At 54.1% G+C, this 20,705-nt stretch overlaps 2 protein-coding genes across 8 annotated transcripts; one reads left to right on the top strand and one right to left on the bottom strand.

Moving 5' to 3' along the window:
• The first annotated feature begins 1,095 nt into the window (after positions 1-1,095).
• CABP4 (calcium binding protein 4) lies at positions 1,096-4,125 on the top strand. Its single transcript, XM_049642430.1, has 6 exons — positions 1,096-1,458; positions 1,837-1,867; positions 1,951-2,094; positions 2,914-3,023; positions 3,408-3,555; positions 3,667-4,125. Exons 1-6 carry the CDS (start codon positions 1,096-1,098, stop codon positions 3,693-3,695), a joined length of 825 nt encoding a protein of 274 aa, XP_049498387.1. The 3' UTR covers positions 3,696-4,125.
• A 5,580-nt stretch (positions 4,126-9,705) lies between these two features.
• TMEM134 (transmembrane protein 134) lies at positions 9,706-14,719 on the bottom strand. 7 transcript variants are annotated; one of them, XM_049642378.1, is made up of 9 exons: positions 14,455-14,701; positions 13,491-13,566; positions 12,922-13,011; positions 12,693-12,769; positions 11,016-11,134; positions 10,654-10,737; positions 10,444-10,488; positions 10,173-10,226; positions 9,903-10,085 (listed from the first exon to the last, which is right to left on the bottom strand). In XM_049642378.1, exons 1-9 carry the CDS (start codon positions 14,595-14,597, stop codon positions 10,003-10,005), a joined length of 771 nt encoding a protein of 256 aa, XP_049498335.1. In that variant the 5' UTR covers positions 14,598-14,701; the 3' UTR covers positions 9,903-10,002. The 7 variants fall into 7 exon arrangements, with proteins under 7 accessions (XP_049498319.1, XP_049498325.1, XP_049498335.1 ...); XM_049642389.1 differs by lacking the exon at positions 11,016-11,134 and having other exon boundaries at positions 13,502-13,566; positions 14,455-14,719; XM_049642362.1 differs by lacking the exons at positions 10,654-10,737; positions 11,016-11,134 and having other exon boundaries at positions 9,706-10,085; positions 14,455-14,695.
• Between the last annotated feature and the right edge of the window lie 5,986 nt (positions 14,720-20,705).

Raw genomic sequence — 20,705 nt, 5'->3', positions numbered from 1 at the left:
CCCTTGGAACACGGAGAAAGTCCTCATGGCAGCGCTGAGCCAGGGGAGGAAGTAGGTGCCCCAGAAAGGCTGGATCCTGCCCGTGGCCCATGGCTCCAGCCCCTTGGCCTTTAGCCCAGTGGCTTCCTCTCCCGTAGTGCTCAGGCAGACCCCACTCTGCAAGCTCCAGCCTCTACTGGATCAGAGCCCTGGGCTCCCCCGAGCCCCAGCAGGTGAGGCCTGGCTTACCTGTGAGGTGCAGGCCGCTGGCCGGAAGGAGCAGGGGCGTGCCTGCCTGCCCAGTGGTCCAGCCATCTGCCGGGCCCCACGCCGGGGCCTGGGACATGGCGCCTGGCGGCGCTAAGGCGGCCGACGTGAAACCCAAGCTGAGAAGACATCAAACATTCATGGGCATGGGGCTGCTCCCTGGGAAACCCTAACCCCCGCTCAGCAGGGCCGAGTGACCAGCCAGGCCACCCCATCCCTGACAGAGCCACGTGGTTAAAACCTCCTCGCCCTGGGCCCCTCTGCCTCAGGGCAGGCTCTGGGTCCCCCCGGAGGCCACCTCCTCCGAAATCACCCCCATGTCCCTCAGTCTCTGTGATCTGGCCTCGCTTCCTCAATTTCACAGACCCTCTGCCCCAGCCACGATGTCCCCGTGAGGGGCAACTCTCCTATCCTTTCCCACACTCTTTCTCCTGAGATGACTTCCCTCGTCCTTGCTTAGCTGAGTCCTGCTCGCGTCACACAACCCGGCTGAGTCCTTGACTCCAGCAATATTGCCCCCATTTTATAGATCGGGTGACTGAGGCTCAGGGAGGTGAAATGGTTGCGTGTCCCAGCTCCTGAGGCCACTTAGGAGCCGGAGTCCGAAGCTCACCATGTCCCGGCACCCTTGTCGCTGAGGGCAGTTCTCTTGACCCATCTGTCTCTGCCCTCAGGCAGAGGGCCGGGATTAGGGCCCGGAGCTGCCTGCCTCACTTACCCTAATCCCCCTCAAGGCTCGATCCCAGGCAATCAGCTCTCAGGGTAGGGGTGCGTAAGCAGCTTTATGGTCCCTGAGAACCAAGGGTGCTCCCTGGTGCTGCATCTCAGAGTTCTGTCGCCCCTCTCCACATGGCCACAGAACAGGCGAAGGGGCAGCGTGGCCCAGACCCCCAGAAGCCTCCTGTGGAGGCTGTGGCTTCCGGGAGTGGTGCTGAGGGCCTGCCCTTGACCAGGAGGAGGAGCAAGAAGGACAGGGGACTCCGAGGGTCCCGGAAGGGTGCTGGTGGCTCCGAGGAGCAGACCCCCATCCCTGGCCCCGAGGCCCCAGGGAGCAGCAAGAGCCTCTCTGGGAATGGAGAAGGGCAGGAGGGGACAGGCCCTGCAGCCCCCAGGCCAGCCGGTCGTCGCCAGTCTCACCGACACCGCTCTGGCACCCGGCACGATGCTGCCCAGAAGACATACGGGCCCCTGCTCAACCGCATCTTCGGGAAGGTCAGGTGGGGCCCGGGCTGGGGAGGAGGGGGACACACTTGTGCCCTTGGACTCCGCCCACCCTGCCCCTAGTACTCAGGCCTCCTAGCGCCTCTGCTCCAGACCCGCGAGCCTGAGCTGTAGAAGCAGGGTTTGGGGAAGGGTTGGTCTTGGGCCTGGCTGCGAGGCGGGCAGGGCTAGTCTTCAAACCCAGGATTCTGGGAGAGCTCTGGGCCCCAGGAGCCGGAAGTGGGGGGGGGGTCATCTTTTCTCTGGGGGTCGTGGGACTTCAGCTGCCTTCTCCTGCCCTTGTGAGACTGGCCCTACCCAGGCCATCGTGGGCTAGGGCTGGAGGAGGCAGGATGGCCCCCAGGGACATGCTGGACTGTGCCTCTGCAGGACCGCGAGCTGGGCCCCGAGGAGCTGGATGGTGAGTGGCCCTTGCTGGCGGCAGTGGTGGGTGGGAGGTGCCCCTGAGCCGGGCTGCCCGGGCCTGACCTCCCTCCCCCGCAGAGCTTCAGGCCGCCTTTGAAGAGTTTGACACTGACCGTGACGGCTACATCGGCTACCGAGAGCTGGGCACCTGCATGCGGACGCTGGGCTACATGCCCACTGAGATGGAACTCATCGAGGTCTCCCAGCACGTCAAGATGCGAAGTCAGTGGCTGACCCCCACCGGCCCGGGGCGGGGCGAGGCGGCAGCCATCTGGCTCTCTGTCTCTCTGACCCTCCTGAGTCTCCTGAAAAGAGCCTCCTGAGGTTCAGTGAGACCGACTGTGACAGAACCCTGGCCGCTCCTGGCGATTAAATGTCGGATGGGCGTGCGCTTGTGTGATTATCATTAGCTAAATTGTCAAATATCAGATTCCCTTCATTCCAGGACACCTGCATGTGCTCTGTGGTTTGCAAAATGGGATGTGGCTTACGCTTGATGTGAACATTTAGCGCAATGCTTTTCTTTTCCCCAAAGCTGTTATTTGACCACCGGTGCTTTTCGTAATCGATGGCGTCTTAGAACGGCGGGACTACGTGGGCATACTCCTTAAGAGGCATTTATGGCTGCCCACGGGGTCCCAGCATGTGAGAGCCACCAACTGCACACCCCCGGAAGCACCTAAGAGTGGGTTCTCTCACCCTTGCCCCGGGATGAGGAAGGAGGTTTAGGAAGTCGCCCAAGGCCGTCGGCACCCAAGGTCACCCATGCCCCATCGACAGCACAGCCAGGGTTTAACTTTAGGGCTGCCTGGTTCCACACCTTGGCCTCTTTCCCCCTTGACACAGGTGCTTCACTGAGAGCACTCAGGCACCTGGCCCTGTCATCTCTGTGGAGAACGGGGCTCCGACCTCCTACCCCCGTCCCCGAGGGCATGGATGCTGGGTGTTCCTTCCTAGAAGTAGAGCTGGGGGGAGGCTGGCACCTGGGAAGTCCTTTCTCGGGGCCCCAGCCTTCTCCATTGTGACACTCTGCCTCCGCAGTGGGTGGCCGTGTGGACTTCGAGGAGTTTGTGGAATTGATGGGCCCAAAGCTGAGGGAGGAGACAGCACACATGTTGGGGGTGCGGGAGCTGCGCATCGCCTTCCGAGAGGTGTGGAGCGTGGTCGAGTCGGGCGCTGGGCGGGCAGCTGGGCGGCGGACCTACTGGCTTCCCATCTGGGCCAGAGAGACGGTGGGGGTGGGGCCCAACCTCTGGAGGCCCAGAGCCCTGCAGATGGTGCGACTGGGCCAGGGAGGGATTGGAGAGGGGCCATCTCGCTCTCAGCTTGAGGATCCACCCAAGGAGACTTCCTGGAGGAGGGGCCTATTGTCTCAGCCTGGGAGGAGGAGGAGGAGGAGGAGGAGGAGGAGGAGGAGGAGGAGGGTTTCGGTGGGTGAAGGTGGGGACATCCAGGCACAGGATGTGGCAAGGTGGAAACGGGTCTGGGCAGAGCCAGCTTTGGGTGGGAGGGACTGAGCCCTGCCGGGATCCTAGTTTGACAGGGACAGAGATGGACGAATTACAGTGGCAGAGCTGCGGCAGGCAGCACCTGCTCTGCTGGGGGAGCCGCTGGCGGGTCCTGAGCTGGACGAGATGCTCCGAGAAGTGGACCTCAACGGGGATGGCACCGTAGACTTTGACGGTGAGTCTCCTTCCCAGACAACCCCCCACCCCTCCAGCTCCCAGGATGATCCCAGCGCGTCCTGGGATCCCTGATCAGGACTGGCCCGAGCCTTGCCCTTCTCTCCCCCAGAGTTTGTGATGATGCTTTTCACCCACTGAAGTTCTAGAAGGGAGAATGCGTTACCCCGCTGGCCCCAGGCCAGCAGGGTTCATGCTGTACGCCCTCCCCCTGAGGCCTCAGAATGGAAGACCACCCAGCAGCCCTCAGGCTTCTTCGGTCCTACACCTGGCTGGAGAGCCGGCTCGATGTCACCCACCCCCCTTCATTCTCACCTTCCTCCCACCTGAGCTGCCTGGAGGGAACCTGCACTCCGCCGTCCATCATTCTCCAGGGTGAGCAAGATTTGGATCTCTCCACACCCTCGGTGGGTAGCAAGCTCCCTGGCACCGCAGTATTCAAAGGCAGGGGCGGGGCGTGGAGTTGGGGGGATTCTGGAAACATGGTGAATTGAGAGCGTGGCTGGATGCCTCCCACTACCCGTGTAAAATTGTTAAAAAGACAAAAACTGAACTTGAAAGAAAGCCAGGGATGACCCCAGTACTAAAGACAAAGCAAGAACTCAGAGCCGGGTGGCGGGAGAGAGGGGACAGCATGGGGGCTTCAGACATGGAGAGAGGTTCAGAAGCCTGGGCTCTGACACCCATGGATGACAGAAGACCTGTAAGAGGCTGGGGAACAGGATAGGACCCTGAGCACCTTCCCGGGTCTCAGAGGGCTACCCTGTTCTTGAAAAGGGGACCAAAAGATACCTCCATCTACCAGCGTGAGGAAGTAGCAAGGGTACGGATGTCTAGGGCCTTGAGTGGACAAAGCTACCCTAAGGAACCTGGGACTCAGGCTGGCACATTAGGCAGGAGTGTGGTCTATCTCCACAGTATGGGAAGCTGAAGAAATAGGGAGAAGCTACCGGAAGATTACTCTTCAACCCAGAGCACATGGGACTTAACAAACAACAGCCCTGTCACTTCTGAAGATGAACTCATGACAAAGAATTACAGATCACATGGGAAAACAAGTCCCCGTGAGGGAGACGAGGCAGATGCAACAAACAGGAAAATCAGCACCCCCAAGTGTAAGTAACAGAAAAATCTGAAAGAGGCCACAAAGTCAATGCAAACAGAAATGATATAAAAGAAGAGAGAGAGGCCAATAGGTAGTAACGGGATGGCATGAAACAGAATAGGAAGATTAAAAAGAATAAAAGAATTTCTGAAAATAAAGGAGATAGCCATTGGACTAAAAAAAAAAATCAACGGGTTGGTTACACAGCAGATTAGACACCATTTGAGAGAAGATTAGTGAATGGGAAGCTACATCTGAGGAATCACCTATAAGGTAGCCCTGAGGGATAAACAGGTGGCAAATATTAAAGAGTAGTTAGAAATCATCAGGAGTCTCAGGAGAAAATACAAAGAATGGACACGAGGCAACCCTCAAAGACGTGACGGCTGAAACCCTTCCATAAAGACTTCCACAAAGACAAATGCCCAGATGGAAGGAACACAGTGGAGCCTCAGAAGGATGAACAGAAACAAATATATATCTAGATGCATTCCAGCAGAACTCAGAACACAGAAGAAAACCTTATATACAATTCAACTGGAGACAAAAGTCAGATTACTTACCGAGGCGCAGAAATTAGGCCCTACGAAGGCTTCTTCTTCTTCCTTCTTTTAAAAAAATGTTTTATTATTTATTTCTGAGAGAGAGAGAGAGAGAGAATGCGAATGAGGAAGAGGCAGAGAGAAAGAGGGAGACACAGAATCCGAAGCAGGCTCCAGGCTCCGAGCTGTGAGCACAGAGCCAGATGCGGGGTTTGAACTCGTGAACCGTGAGGTCATGACCTGAGCCGAAGTCGGTAACCGACTGAGCCACCTAGGAGCCCCTCTACAAAGACTTTTCATTGGTTACAATAAATGCCAGAAGACAGTGGAATAAATTGTTCAGCATGCAGAGGAAAACGATTGCCAGCCAAGAAGACTTTACCTCATTCAATCGTTATTCAAGAAGGAAGGTGAGATATCAACTTTTTTCAGGAAACAGAGGCTGATAAGAGTTTCCTACCCATGTGCTCTCATGGAAGGGAATTTCCTTCAGTAAGAAGGAAATTGAGACCAGAAGAAAGGCGGGTATGTACTAAAGTATGGTCAGGAAAGAGATCAGTAAACATATTGGTGGAGCTAAAGAGGCAGTAACGATAAAAAAGTTAAGTTGGGGGATTTTAAAAATAAGGAGGGACTAAAATAGACAAAATAAAACAGAAGACGGGACGGAATACTTTAGATATGCTAAAATCTTTTTCTCATCTTTCCTAGAGGAGAATAGATGCATTGGTCAGCTTTAGACTTTGTTAACCATTTAAGAATAGCCATCAATACAGGGCGCCTGGGTGGCTCAGTCGGTCAAGCGCCTGACTTTGGCTCAGGTCGCGATCTCACGGTTCCTGAGGTGGAGCCCCACATCGGGCTCTCCGCTGTCAGCGCGGAGCCTGCTTCGGATCCTCTGTCCCCCTCTTTCTGCCCCTCCCCCGCAATAAACTTCAAAACAGTGCAAATCTTCATCTTTTATTTTGAAGCCATTAATATAACAGAAATAGAGATAGAATGTTCCCTTCAATGGTCCAATCCATAGAGGAAGAAAAGAGGGAAAGTGGATAATTCTTGATTAAACCAGAAGACTAGACAGCGGGCGGGGGGAGGAAGTAAAGAAAAACCTCATGAAAACATTAAAACAGAAAGTAAAACAGAGGGTAGGAGTAATCCCTAAACATATCAAAATTACAATAATTATAAGCAGATTAAGTTTTTTGGTTAAAAGAGAGTCTCAGTCCCAGAAGAAAGTTTCAATGTTCGATTGGGTTCCCTGTGACTGACAGAGACACCAAATAGCAATGCCTTAAACTGGAGAGAAGTTTATTTCTTAGGTGAAATCCAGCCGTATGGTCTTCAGGAACCCAAGCTCCTTGCACCAGGTGCTGGGGTATGCCCAAGTTTGTATGTTTTCCAGGTGGCACGATGGAGGCAGGAACAAGGAACAAAGAGGGACAAAGAGCGTGAACCACTTATACTCTATTAGGGAGGGCTCCTCACCTGGTACAGGGGGCTGCAAAGGATGCTGGGAAATGCAGTCTTTATTTGGGGTGGCCACGTGCCCAGCTAAAAACCAAAGGTTCTTCCACTGGGGGGCAGAGAGCAGCCTCTTCCCCACAGCGGAGTGTAGGATCTAAGGCACATTCGAGCAGCATAGTGAGAATCAAAAGGCTGAACGTGATGGCTTGCAACACAGATTTACTCGGAGAAAATGAACCAAAGAAAACTCATAAAAGTACAGGCATAGCAGATAGAAATGGGCTAGGAGGCAAAAAGCATTAGGGATAAAATGAGTCACAATTCACTAAAGAAATCCAACGTTCCTCGTCTGGACACAACTATCGATGTATTTTTCAACTGAAAAAGAAGTTGCATTTAGAGTTTAGATATTCATGATCCCCTGAGGATAGTGTTACTGTCAACCCAGTTTGGATTTCAAACATTAACCAGCAAAAATCAAGCACTTTAAATTCTTTTTTTTAAATTTTTAAGACAGAGAGAGACAGAGCATGAGTGGGGATGGGGCAGAGAGAGAGGGAGACACAGAATCCGAAGCAGGCTCCAGGCTCTGAGCCGCAAGCACAGAGCCCGACGCGGGGCTCGAACTCACGAGCTGTGAGATCATGACCTGAGCCAAAGCAGGAGGGTCAACCAACTGAGCCACCCAGGTGCCCCTCGTGAAAACCTTAAATGTTGTGATTCAGTGTTCTGTCGACACGTTCATATGGACTAAGGGTTGGCAAACTTTTTCTGTAAAAAGCCAGATAGTGTAAAGATTTTAGGCTTTGAGGACCCTACGGTTTCTGTCACAACTGCTCAGCTCTGCGGTTGTAGTTAAAATTGCCAAGCAGCCCCAGTCCACACACAAACAGGGATGGCTGGGGTGGAAATTTGGTAATTAACTGATTAAACTTGATTTATTGACACTGCAATTTGAATTTTGTAAACTTCGTTGTCTCAAGAAATCTTACTATTCTTTGACTTTTCCCCCAACTGTTACTAAAATATAAACGCCATTTTTATCTTGGGGACTGTATTGGGCCTGTGGGCTATAGCTTGCTTCTACCTGCCGTAGTCTTATATGGAGACTACTTCTGGAATAACTTGGTGTTAAGATTGTGGAATGACAGAGGCACCTGGGTGGTTCAGTTGGTTAAGCATCCAACTTTGGCTCAGGCCATGATCTCATGGTTCATGAGTTTGAGCCACGCATCGGGCTCGCTGCTGTCAGCACAGAGCCCTCTTTGGATCCCCTGTCCCCCGCCCCCTTGTCTGCCCCTCCCCTGCTTGCACTCGTTCTCTCTCTCTCAAAAAAAAAAAAAAAAAAAAAAAAACTTAAAAAAGATTGTGAAATGATAAAAAGTTATGAGCACAGTAGCAACTCTGTATTAATTACCTATTTGCTCACAATGAATAGTTTTCATAATTTTCCTTCTTTCCTGTTTGTTCTGATTATATTCACTGAAATGTAATTTTAGGTCTGGTTAATCTGGGAACACAAATTGTGGGCTTATGTTCTGAACGTCATTGTTATCTCACTTTTCCAATTGTTATTTGATCTCACCACAGTATTGGTCCATGATGGATTAGAAAGGAACACTGAGGGGCGCCTGGGTGGCGCAGTCGGTTAAGCGTCCGACTTCAGCCAGGTCACGATCTCGCGGTCCGTGAGTTCGAGCCCCGCGTCAGGCTCTGGGCTGATGGCTCGGAGCCTGGAGCCTGTTTCCGATTCCGTGTCTCCCTCTCTCTCTGCCCCTCCCCCGTTCATGCTCTGTCTCTCTCTGTCCCCAAAATAAATAAAAAACGTTGAAAAAAAAAATTAAAAAAAAAAAAAAAAAAAAAGAAAGGAACACTGATTCTTTACTACAGCTATTTTGAGAACCACTGATTTAGAAATTCCTGTATCCGACTGGTGCCCCCAAAAGTGCCCAGATTGGGGGGGCTGAGGTTGGGAAGTCTGGGTGGGCCAGGAGAACAGGAGTGGGAACAGGAGTCTGGGTGTTAATTCTTTCAGCAAAGTCACAGAAACGCAAAGACATTCTCCTGGCTGCTGCGGCACAGCCCATGTCTCTTCTCATCGCCATTCGTGTTTCGCTCGGAAGACAGAGTATAAACCTCTAAGTGTATGAACAGGATCTCCTCAGTCAGCCCTCCCTCCCTGGGGTGGTCAGCTGGGGACCACACAGGCTGGGTGCCCTCACCTCTCCCTCCCACCCCCAGGTGTCTTGGAAGCCTTGGGTTATGTTCCCAACCCTGCCCTTGGGCGAATCAGTCCCTCTGGATCTTGGCTTCCTCATCTGTAAAATGGGACCGAAGTGGTGATTATCAGAAATAACCTGTGCGAAGTGCTCAACGCAGGACCCGCTGCCTTCTAAGAGTTTGATAAACGGTAGCTATTATGATCTCAGATTTCAGGGTTCTCAAAGATTGTTTCCTGGCTCGTGAGATTCTGAGATGCTTTGGTTTCCCAAGATTCTGAGTTGGTTTGTTTCCACCGTTCTGTGGAGAGTCCTCGATCACGGAGGTTCTGTTACAGGCGCCCCGCCTCTCATCGTCTTCACCCGTACTTCTCCCAACCCTTGAGCCCGGAAGTAGGGCAATGGGCGGAGAGGGCTGGGCTGCTGCCTTGTCGTGGCCCACATTCAGAGCTGTGGCAGCCCAGGGCCCCAGAGCCACGTTGCAACCGGGATACCAGCCTCCAGGCCCCAGGCCTGCGTCATCCCAGTGCCCTTGGCCAGGGCCCCCTGGGCAGGCACCAAGGCTGCTGCGCCTCCAGGTAGAGAAATGGGCAGGGCCAGCTCTGCTAAGGGCTGGGTGGTGACGGGAGGCTGCTCCAGGCTTGCGGGATAGAGTCCCTGGCCCAGCTCCGCACCTAAAACGGAGGAGCAAGTCTTAGAGGATCAGGACCGTCGCGGGTACAACGGGGGGCAGACGGGGGGGGGGGGGGGAGACGGGTGGTCCTGGAGCCTTCAGCTGCAGCCAGCGCTTCCCTCAGGTTTTACGGGCAACCCCTCAGGGTTGGCGGGAAAGGAAGATCAAGGCCTCTCCTGGAGTGAAGTACATTCTTTTATTAGCACAAAACAACAACGCAGCAGCCCCCAGGCTCGAGAATAAGTTAAGGCACAGAACAGGCAAGGGACGAGTTTCCCGGGCCTGGGTAGTGGGCAAACTTCCTGAGCAAACTTCGAGGGGGCTGGGGGCTCGAGGGTCCTGCAGTCCTTCCCTTGAGATGAGGAAACCAGAGCGGGGCGGGGCCGAGGAGCGCCCCCTGGGGCCGCTCGCAGGCGAGGCTGGATCCCCGCGGTCCGCCCGCGGCTCACTTCTCGAAATAGGGCAAGTAGAAGAACTGGAAGCCCCGGTGGCCCTTGACGGCGCAGTAGATGAAGATCACGTGGTAGACTGCGGGGGCGGGGCCGGTCAGCGCCGAGACCCGCCCCCGGCCCGCCCCCCAGCTCCGCCCCGCCCCTGCCCGGAGCCCTTCCGCACCTCCCGGGACCAACAGCAGGAAGCCGGGCACGAAGAAGATGGCGCTGGAGACACCTGCAGGAGGAGGGGCCGAGTCAAGGCTGGGAGGCACCGGGCGGGACCGAGGGGGGGCGGGTCACTGTCTGGTCAAGTCTCGCTGCGGTGAAAGGGGTCCTTTCCTGCTATGAGGGTGGAAGCAAACTTCCGAGGGGGTTGGGGGCTCGCGGGTCCTGGAGGGGTTTTTCTCTTGCGGGGAAGCCCGCTGCCTGCGGAGGTAGGAGGGGGCGCTCACCTGGCGAGGGGGCCACCTCCAGTCCCACGGCGATCAGGATCAGCGCTGCACACAGATGGATCCGCGAGGGTGAGGGGGGGAGGCGGGGGCAGGGGCTGGCGGCAGGGCGGGGAACTCCACCCACCACCCCCAGCAAGGCTTAGGCCCCAGGAGTGTCCCCAGTCTGAACTGAAGGTTCCCTAGCCAGAGGACCCTTCCTGGGAAGCTCACCAAGCTCTGTGTTTTCAGAGCAGGGCACCTGGCAGGGCCTGGGAAATGTCTGAAGTGAGATTTTCCTCTGCTCCGTGGTGTGGCCTTTAGTCAATCGACAAACATTTATGGAACACCTGCTGTGTGCCTGGGACTGGGAATCCCACAGGGAAAAGCGAATGAGGTCCCTGCCCTCATGGCCCTTCCCTAGTGGTGCAACCAACAAGAAACTCCAAGCTACAATCCAGTGATGGGGGTGTGGCAGCCCAGAGCACGCGGCAGGGGGAGCCTGGGGGATCGGGAGGGGCTTCCTGGAGGCGGTAGCAATGACGCTGAGCAGGGGTGGTGACAGCTATAGCAGCTAACATTTAGTTGTTACTTACCAGGTGCTGCCAGGCACTGGGCTAAGCTTGTTACCTGCACTGCTTTATTGTCACCGTGACTGAATGAAACAGGTATTATCATCCCCATTTCACAGAAGATGAAACTGAGACGCAGGGAGCTGCATGTGGAAGGAGGAGGCGCTTGGACTCTGGAGGCTTTGCTATGGGCTTGGTGCAGGCAGAAAAGAACTGGAATGCTCCGGGCGGAGGGGGCAGCATGGCAAAGGCCTAGAGTCTGGAAGGAACTTGGGGCCTTCCAGGAGCTTCCAGAGTGGAAGACTGGAGAGGCAAGAGCCCGGGCTTGAGGAGTCTGGAAGGGCCTGTAGACCCCAACGAGGGATGTGAACTTTGGCTGAGAACAGTGGGTTTGGGGAAGTCATGGCTGGATCAACTTTTCAGACCTACAGAGTCCTGGGTCCCTGCTTAGAGGATGGGATTGGGGGCGGTGGGGGAGCTGGGCTTTCCAGCAAGGGAGCGATATGGCATGAAGGCTCGAGGGGCCACCATGGACTGTTAGGTGACTTGTGCCCCGTATAGAGCACCTGAAAAAAGGAATGGTGGGGGCTGAAACACTACCTGCCACCCTGGCTTAGGGCTGGGGGCCCTGCCCACTCAGAGGAGGTGTCTTCTAAGTCCTACAAAGGCCCTTTATAGGCCTGGTGATGTCACTGATGTGGGTTTAAATCCCAGCTCATCTACCTCACACCTGAGGTCTGAGCAAGTCCCTTTACCTGGCTGAGCCTCTGTCCTTATTTCTGGACTGGGATGGTAATAATGCTTGCCCTTGTGGGTACTGGGAGAGAGAATGAAATGGGATAAGGCAGGTGGCCCGTCTGACCAGTGCCCAGCTTGCAGCGGGGACTGGAGAAGTTGGTGGCTCCCTCCCCCCACACGTAGGCACTCAGAGCCGAGGCGAGGACGCTGCTCAGCTTTCTGGCTAGGGGACTCTGACCGTGCTGGGAGATGGAGAGCAGCTGCCGCGGCTGGGCTGTCCTCACGAGCCCCTCTTGATCCCGACCCTAGGTCCCTGCTGGGGATCCTGATTCCTCAGCCCCGTAGAATGAGTCAGAAAACATCTGGCTGGGAGATCTGTCTGCTCTGGTCTTCGCTTTCCCCATCTGGGCAATAGGTGTACCCGGTGAGGGCCAGGGAGGGGTCCTCCTCAGCTCTCAGACTCCAGGGATGGGGACACGACAGGTGCTCCGTGGGTCGGGCCGGCAGGGTGCTCAGCATCCCTGTCGACGGGGATGGGCATATCCCTGAGCACTTGTCTCTGTACTGGTTCTGGGTCACGGTCCCACCTCTCACTTTCTGTGTGACCTCCGTAAGGCCGGAAATAAGCCTACCCTGCGGCTGGCTTGAAATAGCCACAGAATAAATGGTAGCTGTTGTTCTTTTGCTCCCTGAGGGATTAAATGGCTAATTTAAAAAAAAAGAAAAGTTTGGAGCATGGGACCAGGCTCCATTTTCCACTACGTGTGATTTCCTGGCTGTGTGTCCAGGAGACCGGGCCTGCTCCCCTTAAGGCCTCAGTTTCCTCACCTGTAAAATGGGGGTGGGGTGATGGCAGTCAGCTGGATGTAGGGAGGCTCCGTGTGCCAAGGGGGACCCGGACCCTGCACGAAGGGAGGACGGCGCCCTCACGGGGGTAGGCAGGGGACCCACGGGGGCACTCACCCAGCCCCAGCAGCAGGAGTAGGAAGGAGGCCAGCACTACCCGGCGGTTCTTCTGGATCAAAGGGTGTTGCGTCCAGCTGGGGGGCAGGACAGCAGGATGAGTGTGAGAAGCGACAAGAGCCCCACCCTCTCCCATCACTCTTCCCCACCCAGAGGACTGAGGGGGAAAGCCAGGGCTGCCTGTTCGGGGTCACAGACTGCAGGTGGCTTAAGCAGGGCAGGCTCTCACCTGCAGCAGGCATGGTAGGATCGCTGGGTGCTGTTGCTGATGGTGCTGAAGGACCACTGGGAGCTGCGGATGGACGTTCGGCCGGAATCCCTGCTGGCCAGGTGGGCCCAGGGAGAGGCAGGGCAAGTGATCAAGGGTCATAATGACGTGGTGGGGCTTGGTACAGGGATTAGGATGGGTGTCCCTGCGGGATAGGGGGCACTGAGAGGGGACAGAGTGAGGAGGATTCAAGGGCTGGGGTCTCTGCAGGACCGAGGATGGAAGAAACCTGCAGATTCGAGCTAGGGATTCCTGCAGGACAGATGACCTGGGGGAAGGTAGGGGCTAGACCAGGCTAGGGGTTTTCTGCAGGAGAGAGAGCCTGGTGGGGGTGTGGGGGGGGGGTGAGGCTGGCACTGGGGTAGGGTGACCCTGCAGGACAGGGGAGCCCATGAGGGGCGTGGGGATCAGGCTAGGAATCCTTGTAGGACAGGATGTGACAGAGCTGAGTAGTGTGAGGTGGGAAACTGGCCAGGGACCTTGGGGAAAGGAGCCAGGAGCAGGGTTAGAGGCGTAGGCCGGGTCCCCACCTGGCCCTGACCTGATGCTGACTCCCCCATCCGGCTCCGGAGAGGCTTGGGCTGCATCCTCATCATTCTCCAGGTTCTATTCCAGAACACAGGGCTCAGAGGGGTTACTGGGCCCAGGCCCTTCCTCCTCCCTTCTCAGGGAGAGGAGAGCAAGCCCACACAGCTGTTTGCCTGGCCGCTTGACAGCTGCTCACCTGGCCCTCCACCCTCCCCGCAAAACGGGTTTGATGATTCACAGAAACTGAAACCCAGGTAGGAGGTGGGGGGGGGGGGTGCTGGTTGAGGGCTCCCAGCATGGTCCCAGGGCCAGGAGCGCCCCCAAGTTTGGGAGTCAGGGTGGAGCTTTCAGAATGGTATTTCAGGGGCCCAGTATGGAGGCTCCGGATTTGGAATGCCACAGGGCAAAAGTCCTGGTTTTCAGGTTTGGGGCGCAGAAATCTGATACAGGCTCGAATAAAAGGATCTTGGGGGAAGTCCCTCAGGGAGATTGGAGATTCCCAGTTTAGTGGGAATCAGGGCATGGGTAAGGACTCATCAGGTGAGTGAGGGCCTCCAGCTCTGGGGTAGGGGAGTGGGGGCGGGGGCAGGATGGGGTGGGGACTTCCAGAACAGAAGCGGGAGAGTGGAAGGCTCGAGGGTCTGCTCCGGAGTTTGGGCAAGATCTGGTTCAGGGACAAGAAGAGCTCTCTAGCCCAGCGGGGAAAGAGGGCGTTGGGTCCCGACCCAGGATAAGTGGGGACACCGGGTGGGATTTCCAGCTGGGGCTAGGGGAAGAACTCCCGGGTTCGGTGGCTGGGGACCAAAATCAGAATTGGGAGGGTCTGGGCAGGGCCTTGAATCAGTGGCTACGTAGGTAGGGGCGTCTAGACAGATTTTCCCTTGAGTTGGGGTTCTCCAAGGTCCGGCCTCGGCCTGGGGTACCCCCCGGACCCGGGCTGGGGTTGAGGTGGGCCGGGCCGTTCACCTGGTAGCGCAGCCGGGACTGCTTGTCCTCGTCGGCCACCTCGAACCGGGCTCGGCGCTCGAAGTGCAGCGGCCCGAAGCGGGCGACCCCGCTGAATTCGGGCCCCGGGCCCGCGTCCTCCAGGGACAGCTCGAAGGCGTCATCGATGCTGAACTGGGGCCGGGCGGCGCTCATGGCCCCGGCCCGCTCAGGAGCCCTGCGCCGCCGCCATCCGAGCCCGCCAGCCCCGAGCGCCGCGGCCCCGCCCCCGCACGCAGGCCCCGCCCCGTGCTGTAGGCTTAGGACTGCGACTCTCCGGCGCCCCGGCCGAGGCCCCGCCCCCACGTAACGGCCCCGCCCCTGCTCGCCCTCGGCAGGCCGGAGCTGCCGAGCGCCGAGCGGGCCAGTGGGCGGGCCCTCCTTTGGGGACGGCGCAGAGTTTCCGGCGCCTCCCAGCGGCCGCCTACGCGAGCCACAGCGGGTGCAGCGCTCGCTCGCTTGCAATTCGTAGGTCTGTGTCTTGGGCTTGGAGGGGCACCCCAGGCCCGAGATGGAGCGTTGCGCGTCCCAGCCTGCGCCTCGAGTGCCAAGGAGACTCCTAGGACCAGACTGTGTTCCCACCTTGACTCACCGCGGCTCTGCACCGGTTGGGTATTGTCACCATAGCAGGTGTGGGTTCTGAGGCTCAGAAAGCTTATGTGGCTTCCACTCCGATCCAGTCTCCACTCAGCAGCCAAAGTGATCTTTTAAAATATATCTCATCTTTTTCTCTGTGTATCACTATTAAGGAAAAAAATGTTTTGTTTTGTTTTGTTTTTAAAGTATGCTGCTAAGTCACTCCTCTGTACGAAACTGTCTCTTGGTTTTCCATTGTGTTTAGAATAATATCTGAGCTCTTTTTGACTAAGGCCTACAAAGCTGTGAATGATCTGTTCCTCGCCTACATCTTCAATCTCCTCAAGCCCCCTCTGCCCCTCTTTCACCTACCCAGCCACACAGGCCAAACTCATTGTCACCTCAGGGCCTTTGCACACGCTGTTCCCTATGCCTGGAAAGCACTTAACCTTGCTCTTTCACAACTGGGTCCTTTCATCATCTGCATCCCTGCTGGAAAGTCAGGTGTCAGAGATGCCATCCGTGATGATGCAATCTAAAGTCAGTATCACATTACACGGCACTTATCGGAGGGTAACTTATGTTACACTGTTTTATTCACCAGCGTGTCCACAGTGCCCAGAACAGTGTTTGGCCCTGAGTAGATGCTCGTTAAATATTTGTGGACGAAATGAATGAATGCTTTGCCCAAATCCCCAGTGCTTACAGGTGGTAGAACTGGGGCTGGAACCCAAGCTCCCCTGGTTCCAGGGATGCTCGTCCCCCACCCACCACACTTCATTGTATGACCTCATGGGCAGAGTTGACTCTTGCCTCCTCCTCGGTTTGTGACGCATCACCACTGTAAACAAGGCCCCTCTCGGTGTGCTCAGGCAGCTTCCTTGAATCCTGTCTGGTTCTCTTCTATACATGGCTTGGCTCCTATATGGATGCTTGCAATTTACAAACATGCTGTCGTGTGTAAGACTCATCCTGTTTACGGTTTTACACTCAACACTAATGTTTTCCACATACATCTCATTTGTTACTTCTGCCAGTTGCATGTAATATGCCACGCCGAGCATCCAGTACTCTTAGTATGCCCCACACCCTTCAGTGATGCACCCCTTAGCTTGGCCTCAGTGCCCCTGTCACATACGTCACTGCTGCGAACACCTGTCTTCAACTGTCTCCTTATGGACGGTGGGAGAATTCTCCTCGAAGTGGGACTTCCAGGCCACAGGGTACACGCACCCTCGGCTTCACAAAGCACCGACGATGCTCTCCTGGGTGGCTGTTGGAACTTCCACACTTACCGCGAGGGTTCTGGTTTGCCATCAGCACTTGGCTTTCCAGTTTTCTGATGCCTGCTAATCTGACGAATCTGAAGCGGCTCCTAACTTCCATCTGGGTTCTCTTGATGACTAGGGAATTTGAATAGCTCTTCGTGCACTTGGCAGTCACGGTGGTTCCCTCTTCTGTGAATCGTCTCTTTGGGGAGCCTTTGTCTATCTTTTCTATTGGGTTTCTAGCCTTCTTTCTACTGATTTGCATGTCTACACACAGCTAAGTATCAGTGCTTTGGTGTTGCACATATCTCTTTGTCTCCTTACTTTGTCCGAGTTTCCCTTCGTTAACAATGCTCGGAGTCCTGGGGTGGAGTGCAGGCTTGGGCCCACGTCCCACGGGGGCGTTCTCCGTGAGCGCAGCCTTGGCTCCCGCCGGACCCCCCACCGATGGATGATGGGGGCTCTGGATGCCAGCACTGCCCTGGAGTGGCTCTGGGATGGGGCCACACCCCTGCGGCAGGATCCACACCCCTGCCACCCTCCACTTGAGTTCTCTCCACATTTCTATTTGAGGACTTCTCTAAAGCCAGTGTGTGTCAAAGGACAAGGGCCTAAGACTTTCCACGAACAGCTGACCCTTCTATGTCTCCCGCTTTCTCATCCTTCTACTTCTGCTTTTTGCGTTGCAGAGCCCCTCCTACAAGTATGAGAAGAAAAGAAAGAAAAGTGAAAGAAAGAAAAAAGAGAGAGAGAAATACCACTGGCCCAGGATAGAGATGCCCACGGACAGGTTCCTGGCGGACCCAGAGTGAGGACGGCTGCTCAGAACCCGTGTCTCCGGTCGCATTGCAAACGCCCCGGCAGCAACACGCAGGAGGAAGACTCTGGCAGCGACCACAGCAAACCCTTGCCTCCTACGGACACTGGCACAAACAGGCAAATCCCCCAAGGATGGATTGGGTCCACGGGATGCGGACTAGGTTATAGGAAAGTGGTGCTAAATATCTCACTGTGTTCCCAGCTTCCATTGAGGGCAGGACCAGACCAGAAACTGTGTAAACTTCCAAGAACGTGGCCTTGCTTGGCGTGTTCACGGGTCGTTTGACCCATGATATACATGGGACTAAACCCTCGACTCATGATTTTCTACAGCATATCACTAATCAGCAAAATAAAGAACAAGAGTTTTCAGGCCACGTTCAGCCTTGAAAGTGTGCTGCTTTTTTTTTTTTTTTAAAGTTTATTTACTTATTTTGAGAGAGACAGAGGCAGCACAAGCGGGGGAGGGGCAGAGAGAGAGGGAGAGAGAAGTCTTAGCAGGCTCCGTGCTGTCAGCTTAGAGTCCAATGTGGGACTCGAACTCACGAAGCGTGGGATCGTGACCTGAGTTGAAACCGAGAGTCAGATGCTCAACTGAGTGAGCCACCCAGGTGCCCCGAAATTATTCCTCTTTAACATTCGTTAAAAACGACATCATGTTTTCTTGCCCCCCACCCACGGGTGCAAGAGGTTTTGTGTATTTTTTTTAACTAATTCATTAATTCCTTTTAAAGATTTTATTTTTAAGTAATTTGTACACCCAACACGAGGCTGGAACTCACAACCCCAAGATCAAGGGGTCACATGTTGTACTGACTGAGCCAGACAGATGCCCCTGTGAGAGGTTTGAACTTACTTTTTCTCAAGGGTCAGCCCTGCTTTGACTTTTGGTCAGAAACGGGTTAAACTGGGAGGTGTTTTGTTTCTGTCTCAAACAGGTCATCCCAGAAGAGCTTTTTTTTGGTTTGTTTCTAATGTTTATTTTTGAGAGAAAGAGAGAGAGAGAGAGCACAAGAGGGAGAGGGACAGAGAGAGGGGGACAGAGGATCTGAAGAAGGCTCTGTGCTGATAGCAGTGAGCCCGATGCGAGGCTTGAACTCACAAACCGTGAGATCATGACCTGAGCCAAAGTTGGACGCTCAACAGACTGAGCCACCGAGGCGCCCCAGAAGAGCTTTTATTTAATGTCCATTTATTTTTTGAGAGAGAGACAGAGACAGAGCACGAGTGGGGGAGGGGCAGAGAGAGAGACAGACAGACAGACAGACAGACAGAATCCAAAGCAGACTCCAGGCTCTGAGCTGTCAGCACAGAGCCCGACACGGGGCTTGAACCCACGAATTACGAGGTCATGACCTGAGCTGAAGTCGGACGCTTGCCCGACTGAGCCACCCAGGTGCCCCTGGAAGAGCTTTTGAAAAAAACAGTGCTTGTTTATTCTTTCCATACCTTAGTCTAGTATGTTTTTATGGACCACCTGCCAGAAGTCCCTTTACTCCCGGTGTCTCAAACCTGATCCGGAAGTCTGCTTCCTGAGGGATAACTTCACCCTTCCCGATAGTTTCATCATCTTTCCGGGCTTGTTCTCGGTCGAAGCAGAGGGGCAGCTGGCACGCCCCTTCCATTGTGGATCTAGGATCTCTTCATGGTAGTACTTGGCATATTCCTTAGCTTTCTCTAAACTCGTACTCCAGGCCAACTCAAAACACAAAAACCTGTGGACATACGTGGAAAATGATAACTGGTCCTGTTTGGTTCCCTCTTTTCGTCTGTTTTGCTCACAAGCCATATAGGTCTGATTGTTGGCAGTATCGTCGGAGTCGGGTGTCTGGGTCCAAATAAAGGTAGCTGCTGACCGCTGCCTGGTTTGTTTTGTGGACTAGGACCTAGAGGACCCAGGATTGTCTCACAAGAGTTCAACGTCCACTTCAAAGGCACCAGGAAAAGAGGTAGATCAAGCCATTTGCAAACAAAAATTCACTGCGTTTCCTTCCAAGGCTTTGTGAATTTGTAAAAGAAGAAAGGAAGGAAGCGGGGAGGGAGGTTAAGCGGCTGACTTTGGCTCAGGTTATGATCTCGCGGTTTGTGAGTTCGAGCCCCGCATCAGGCTCTGTGCTGACAGCTCAGATCCTGGAGCCTGCTTTGGATTCTGTGTCTCCCCCTCTCTCTGCCCCTCCTCTGCTTGCACACGCTCTCTCTCTCTCAAAAAATAAACATTAAAAAAATTTTTTTTAATATTCAGTTCATTTTTGAAAAAGAAATCAGACAATATATTCATTTTGTTCTGCTTCTACTTTACACAAACCTTCGTTAAAAGAAAGAAAACCAGGGGCGCCTGGGTGGCTCAGTCGGTTGAGCGTCCGACTTCGGCTCAGGTCATGATCTCGCCGTCCGTGAGTTCGAGCCCTGCGTCGGGCTCTGTGCTGACAGCTCAGAGCCTGGAGCCTGCTTCCGATTCTGTGTCTCCCTCTCTCTGACCCTCCCCCGTTCATACTCTGTTCTCTCTCTGTCTCAAAAATAAATAAACGTTAAAAAAAATTAAAAAAAAAAAAGAAAGAAAACCAATCCTCCGTTTTATATATTCAAGTCCATCAGGTTTGTGTTCTTTGAGTTTTGTTTGAAGTGTTTCCCCATCCCAAGATTATAAAGATATTCTCCAGTGTCGTATTCTAGTGGCCTGATAGTTTTGTTTTCTTTTAAGTTTATTTATTTTGACAGAGAGGGAGGAAGGGAGGAGCAGAGAGAAGAGAGAGAGAGAGAGAGAGAGAGAGAGAGAGAGAGAGAGAATCCCAAGAAGGCTCAGCTCTATCAGTGCAGAGATCCATGCGGGGCTGAGTCCATATGGAACTCATGAACTTCGAGACCATGACCTGAGGAAAAATCAAGAATCGGAGGCTTAACCGGCTGAGCCACCCAGGCGCCCCTGGCCCGATAGTTTTACTAAGTGTCACAATAAGATAGTTCACGGAATCTGGAGCCAGACCACTGGAATACTGGTCTTCTTACCAGTGTTGGGATTTGGAGGGCCAGGACTAGTGTAAAAAAATTAAGTGGATACCAAAAGATCCGGTAAGCAAGGTCAATAATACTTCAATGCATTGTTTTTCAAAGTCAGATTTAAGGCGAAAACACACGATGAACAAAATATCAACAATTCAAATAAAGATACAAATTGACTTTGCACAGCTCACATCCTTCACCTCACCCTCATCCAGCCGTGAGCAAGTTACATAAATTCTCTGTGCCTTCGGTTCCTCATTTGTCAGATGGAGGTAATAATAGTATTTCCTTCATAGCATTCACTTAGCATTAAATGATTTCCTGCACAGTAACGGGCACGGCACATATGAGCACTCGATCAATGGTAGGTATCACAATTTATATTAAGATCCTTAAGGCCACAGATTCTGTCTCTGGATGTGGTGCAAGAAGGGATCCAGATGTGTTTCAACGTAGAGTGAGCCAGTTTTCCCAGCATCACCGACCAATCAGTTCTTTCTCCCTCGGAACTGTGGTCCCACTTTTATCATACAAGTATGCAGTTGTTAGCATACATACGTATTTTAAGCT

The sequence above is a fragment of the Panthera uncia genome, chromosome D1 (genome assembly GCF_023721935.1).
Source record: "Panthera uncia isolate 11264 chromosome D1, Puncia_PCG_1.0, whole genome shotgun sequence".
Taxonomy (NCBI): Eukaryota; Metazoa; Chordata; class Mammalia; order Carnivora; family Felidae; genus Panthera; species Panthera uncia.
The sequence above is the reverse complement of the archived record's forward strand: the minus strand, read 5'-3'. Positions and strand labels throughout refer to the sequence as shown.

What these genes read in the sequence shown, in the direction of transcription:
- CABP4 (XM_049642430.1), top strand. Translation starts at nt 1,096, where the DNA reads ATGGCCACAGAACAGGCGAAGGGGCAGCGTGGCCCAGACCCCCAGAAG. An exon ending in GGGCCCCGAGGAGCTGGATG is followed by an intron (nt 1,868 to 1,950) that starts GTGAGTGGCCCT and finishes CCTCCCCCGCAG; the next exon opens with AGCTTCAGGCCGCCTTTGAA. An exon ending in TGGCACCGTAGACTTTGACG is followed by an intron (nt 3,556 to 3,666) that starts GTGAGTCTCCTT and finishes TCTCTCCCCCAG; the next exon opens with AGTTTGTGATGATGCTTTTC.
- TMEM134 (XM_049642362.1), bottom strand. Translation starts at nt 14,597, where the DNA reads ATGACGCCTTCGAGCTGTCCCTGGAGGACGCGGGCCCGGGGCCCGAAT. An exon ending in ACTCCTGCTGCTGGGGCTGG is followed by an intron (nt 10,489 to 12,692) that starts GTGAGTGCCCCC and finishes ATCTGTGTGCAG; the next exon opens with CGCTGATCCTGATCGCCGTG. An exon ending in GGAGGTGGCCCCCTCGCCAG is followed by an intron (nt 10,227 to 10,443) that starts GTGAGCGCCCCC and finishes CTCCTCCTGCAG; the next exon opens with GTGTCTCCAGCGCCATCTTC.